At 37.2% G+C, this 6,000-nt stretch overlaps 1 protein-coding gene across 4 annotated transcripts in view; it reads left to right on the forward strand.

The window, feature by feature from the left end:
* PHTF1 (putative homeodomain transcription factor 1) overlaps positions 1-890 on the forward strand; it is a 41,176-nt gene extending 40,286 nt beyond the window's left edge. For 2 of the 4 annotated variants that reach the window (XM_036767854.1, XM_036767856.1), the window contains one exon: positions 349-888. In XM_036767854.1, coding sequence (XP_036623749.1) covers positions 349-369 — 21 coding nt within the window. In that variant the 3' untranslated portion in view covers positions 370-888. Of the gene's footprint in view, positions 1-348 lie in introns of all 4 variants that reach the window. The other 2 variants (XM_036767853.1, XM_036767852.1) reach the window with 2 other exon arrangements.
* The last annotated feature ends 5,110 nt before the right edge of the window (positions 891-6,000 follow it).

Here is a 6,000-nt window from a genome sequence, read left to right on the forward strand (position 1 = left end):
ATGGCTAGTAAGTTGCAAAACTTGAATGTGAATCCAGATTTGACTCTCAATCCAAGACCCTCTCTTCCACAGTAGAGTTGATTCTTCCCTCTTATTCAACAGTGTATGTACCAAGTGACTAAAACAAAGAAACAGGGAAGTTGTCAATATTTGAGTAGAAAATTTCATTAGACACTTTTCCCAGAATGGGCCAAGTTTATAGTTCCATAGTTCATTCCTTTGTCCATATACAAAAAAAGACTTCCCTAGTTTACTGTTATGTAGGTGTACCTTCAGATCACTAGCTGAATTACCTCAAAGCTTATTTGCATAGCTGAAATCATTCTGGTGGTGATTTTCTTTCCTTAGTTGTGGAAAATTAAGCCATGAGCTGAGTGGTGTATTTGGACCATAAATCCTTGCTGGCATCGGTACTTAACCATTTGATGGACAACTGCAGGAACGAGGGAGACAGCCTACCGTTTTCTTGCATGCAGAGGTACTCTCACCTATGGCAGATCTGTGAATGATGTTTTCCTGGGAATCAAGAGTTGGCACACAATCGTGTGTATGCTAAAGACTTCATTTTTACAGTTTGGAAACATTGTGAAGCATTGGAAAACTAATGCCTCTCCTGTGTTACCATACATAGTACACTGAATAATTTCCCAGGTTAGGAAATTTATTCTGGGCATTTCAATGCTTTGACAGTTAAATTTTTATGTGGAAGTAGACTTCTAAGTGACTGGTAAATGCCCAAAGTGTGAAACACATTTGCTTTCCTGAAAAAAATGCGAATTCAGTTCTCTTCCATTATAATCTCTGGAATTGGAGATTTGCATTCTATAGCAAAGAGAGATCAAATTGAAACTATTTTAGGTTGAGTCCAATAAAAGAACCTTATCGGAGAATTTCAGTTTCTTGGCTTTTCTTTTAAAAAATAAATAAAACAAAACTCTGACACTTTTAACTGCAAGTCTGATAAACTATAAGAAAAATTGAGCTTCCGTTACGTTTATAGAGCTAATCCTAATAACCATCATAGCTGTTGTTGAAATAGTGAAACGCCATGTAGTATTTATTCATATCATTCATATGAAACATGGTCTCGGTCTAAAATATAAGAGCATTAAAAACTTCTGTGATGTCGCTGAGTCAGTAAGGCATGGTGTCTTGTCTCTGGCAGCTAACAAGTTGAGTCCTGTAGGAGCCATTCTGGGTTTTCATAATTTGATCTGCCAGCTTGTGCTTTGTGATTCTCGTGATTCATGTACTATGTAGTACCTCCCATAGCAATACTATTAAGCACAAACTGGCCAATCTCAGGTTCTCAGTGTAGCTCATTTAGTTGTGTGTTTTGAGAAGATAGATGGGGTAAGCTGGAAGTCCAGACCATTTAAATAGGTGTTAAGATTTTGTGATGGGTTGAGACTGAAACAGTTGGAGATAGTGATATTGATGATAAGGTAGTACAGGTTACAGATGCTATAGAAATTCAGGGCGGGCGGGGGTTATGATCATGGTGGAGTAGTCGTAACCGAGGAGGTAAGGTCTTCATGGCAGCTTCATGCACAAAGTATTCCTAATAGGCAGGATGAACTGTATATTCTAATACAAAAGGCAGATTTGATTTCATAGGCATCATTGCCACTTGGAAAGATGAGACCTATAACTAGAGAAGTTATAAATTTTATTCACAGAGCAGGATGGTTAGGGGTGCGGGGGTAGGGAAAAAGCAAGTAGCATTTTCTATTTCGTAGTGGCTAGAATTTAACAAAGGGCAGACTGAGGCAATTCTCAGAGCCAAGATATCTTTTAATAGCAGGGGCACACAGCCTAGTAACAAAGGGGTCTTATTGGCTAGCCTCCATTTGCAACAAAAGATCCAGAGCACAGTGTCTTTTATATCTAAGTGTGTCTGCCTTCTGATTAGCCTAACTGTACATCATTTGGACTTCCCCGGCAAATGGAAGGCAATCCTGATTGGTAGGTGGGTAAGTATGACTCTTTATGCCCCTCTCAAAGAATGTCAGTTGCTTCAGACCTCCTTGGAGCAGTTTTGGCTAGAAAAAACATAAGCCATCTCAGTCAGGTTTTCACTGGCTTTGTCTCCCTATGGGTAGGCCAGGTCACCCCAAACCTTGATGAGAAAGCAGAAACACAAGAGCCATGCCCTGGGTAGTGTGACCTTAGTTCAAATTGGCTTCTGTTTGTGGAATAAACAAAGCAAAGGTTTTTGCGCAGGCAGATGCCTTGGGACCTGGGAGTAGTTGTATTCCTCAGCTAATTCCAGACTGGAGGAGGTTTCTCTTGTAGCTAGGCTAAAAGATAGGGGTCAAGATCAGAGAAAAGGGCATATTATAAATTAACATTAATAATCAAATGATAGAGCATTAAAATTAATTTTCCTCACTTAAGAAGATAAACTCATATTCAGTGTTCATGTTCAGTTATTTCTCAGTCATGTCTGACTGTGACCACTTTGGGTGGGGGGGAGGGGTTCTTGGCAAAGATACTGAAGGGGTTTGCTATTTCCTTCTCCAGCCAGTTTTACAGATGAGGAACTGAGGCAAACGGCGTTAAGTGACTTGCCCAGGGTCACACAGCTAGTAAGTATCAGAGGTCAGATTTGAACTCAGGAAGATGAATCTTCCTGACTTGGTCTGGTACTCAATCCACTGTGCCACCTAGCTGCCGTTTGATATAAAGGAAGATATCATATTCAGTATTTTTTTAGAGATGCTAGCAATAGCAAAAAGAGAAGAAAAAGAAATTGAAGGAATCAGAATGGGCAATGTGGTAATAAAACCATCTCTTTTTGCAGACAATATGATAGTATATTTACTTGGAAAATCTGAGAGATTCAACCAAAAAGCTAGTTGAAACAATAGAGTAAATCCATATAAATTGTCAGCATTTCCATATATCACCAGCATAGCTGTGTAAAGATAGTAAAAGATAATTCATTTAACATAACCCTAGACAATATAAAATATCTGGGAGTATACCTGCCAAGACAAATCTAGGAACTATATGAACATAGTTAGAAACCACTTTTCATACAAATAAAACCAGATTTTAATAATTGGAGAAATATTAATTGATTATGGGTGGGCTGAGCCAATATAATAAAAATGAGAATTCTACTTAAATTAGTCTACTGCCATCCCAATTAAATTACCAAAAAATTACTTTATTGAGCTAGAAAAAATAATTCATTAGGAAGAACAAAAGGTCAAGAATATCAAAGAAATTTATGAAAACAAATGTAAAGGAAAGAGGTCTAGCAGTACCAGATATTAAACTGTATTGTAAAGCAGTAATTATCAAAACTATCTGGTACTAGCTAAGAAATAAAATGGTAGATCAATAGAAAGGAGTAGTTATACATTACATAATAGTACATGACTTTAAGTTAGAAAGATATATAGGTTTAAGCTTTGAGGATAAGAATTCATTATTTGGTTAAAAAATAAAAAACTTGAGAAAATTGTAAAGCAGTCTGGCAGAAACTAGGTATAGACCAATATTTTAAACCATTTACCAAGATAAGGTCAAAATGGATACATGACCTAGACATAATGAGAGACACAAGTAAATTAGAAGAACATGAAACACATTATCAGATATATGTGGATGGGAGATTTTATGAATGAACAAGAGAGCATTGTGAGATGTTAAATGGATAATTTTGATTACATTAAAAAGGTTTTATACAAATTAATTTAGCAAAGATTAGAAGGAAAGCAGAAAATTGAGGGGGGCTAATTTAATAGACAGTTTTTCAGATAAAGGTCTCATATCTCAAACATATAGAGAACTTTGTCAAATTTATAAGAATGAGTCATTCCCCACTTGATAAGTGATCAAAGGATATGAACAGGCAGTTTTTGGAGGAAGAAATCAAAGCTATATATAAACATATAAAAATGCTTCAAGTCATTACTGATTAGAGAAATGCAAATTAAAACAACTTTGAAATACCATCTCACACCTATCAGATTGGCTAAAGGGGAAATGACAGATGTTGGATGTGGAAAAATTGGGACACTAATATACTGTTAGTGGAAATGTGAACTATCCAACTATTTTGGAGAGCAATCTGGAATTATGCCCAAAAGGCTATGAAACTGTGTCTATCCTTTGACCCAACAATACTTCACTATTTGGTCTGTATCCCAAGATGATCAGAGGAAAAAGAAAAGAACATATATGTTTTAAAATACTTATAGCAGCTCTCTTTGTGGTAGCAAAGAATTGGAAATTGTAGGGATGCCTTTCAGTTGGGGAATGGCTGAACACTTTGTGGTCTATGATTGTGATGGAACATGACTGTGCTCTAAGAAACGATGAGCCAGTTGATTTTATGAAAACATGGAAAGACTGGCATGAAATAATGAAGGAGCGCTGTGAGCAGAACCAAGAGAACGTTGTGCACAATAACAGCAGTATTGTTTGAAGAGTAAATTTGAATGACTAAGCCATTCTGAGTTACATGAATATTCAGATCAGCTACTAAGGACCTATGAAGGAAGATGCTGTCCACCTCCAGAGAAAAAATTGATATTTGGAACTATGTATTGCATAGTTTCACATATATATCTGTGCCAAATGTTGGCCTTCTCTAGTTGGGAAGTTCTAGGGTTGGGAAAGGGAAGCACGTTGGAACTCAAATGTAACCCCAAAATAATAATAATAATTTTTAAAAAAAATAAACGCATGTGCAGAAAATCAGGAACTGGATGCAGGGCAAAACTTTTGGGTGAATATTGATGGGAAGCAAAAAAATAGGTGATATTGTTAAAGTAACTAAGGCCACCTGTGGATAAAGGATGATGTGTAGGGGAAAAGAGCACAAGCCTAGCATGGAAATATAATATTGCAGTAATGGAGTCTTAAATTATACAATCTGCTGGAGCTCTCGCTATTCCAAAAACAGACTAGATAAAACTTGCTTGACTTGCCTTAATAATAATTTAATACTTCAAAAAGTGAGGGAACCAAGAAAGGGAAAATTGTCTTCTGGATTTGGTTCTCTCCAACAAGAGAAACTAGTTGCTGGAGTTGGAAACAGTAGGAACTTGGAGAAATGATTATTCCATCTTGAAATTCATAGGAGAATAGAGAAAAGCTGGAGAAAATCTAACATGCTTCTCTAGACTACTGCAGAATAGATTTCAAAAGTTTCTGAGAAAGGATAAGATCCTGTGGCCTCAAATTCTATGGAGTAAGCCTGCCCAGAAGGGATGGAAAGTTCTAAAGATTCAAAGAGAAGCAACTAAACTGACACAGACCAACATGTGGCTATACAGGGAACTCTTCAACCAGCTTTTTTTTTTTAAGCTTTTTTTTTTCCTTTTAAATTTATTTATTTAACATATTTAGTTTTCAGCATTGATTTTCACAAGAGTTTGAATTACAAATTTTCTCCCCATTTCTACCCTCCCCCCCACTCCAAGATGGCATATATTCTGGTTGCCCTGTTCCCCAGTCAGCCCTCCCTTCTGTCATACCACTCCCCTGCCATCCCCTTTTCCCTTCCTTTCTTGTAGAGCAAGATAAATTTCTACGCCCCATTGCCTGTGTATCTTATTTTCTAGTTGCATGCAAAAACTTTTTTTTTTCGAACATCTGTTTTTAAAACTTTGAGTTCCAAATTCTCTCCCCTCTTCCCTTTCCACCCACCCTCCCTAAGAAGTCGATCAATTCAACCTAGGCCACATGTGTATCATTATGTATAACCCTTCCACAATACTCATGTTGTGAAAGACTAACTATATTTTGCTCCTTCCCAACCCATCCCCCTTTATTGAATTTTCTCCCTTGACCCTGTCCCCTTTCCAAAGTGTTTGTTTTTGATTATCACCACCCCCATCTGCCCTCCCCTCCATCATCCCCCCCTTTTTTTTTAATCTTCTTCCCTCTTCTTTCCTGTGGGGTAAGATACCCAATTGAGTATGTATGGTATTCCCTCCTCAGGCCAGATTTGATGAGAGCAAGATTCACTCATTCCCCCCTCAC

This window comes from Trichosurus vulpecula, chromosome 7, assembly GCF_011100635.1.
Source record: "Trichosurus vulpecula isolate mTriVul1 chromosome 7, mTriVul1.pri, whole genome shotgun sequence".
Taxonomy (NCBI): domain Eukaryota; kingdom Metazoa; phylum Chordata; class Mammalia; order Diprotodontia; family Phalangeridae; genus Trichosurus; species Trichosurus vulpecula.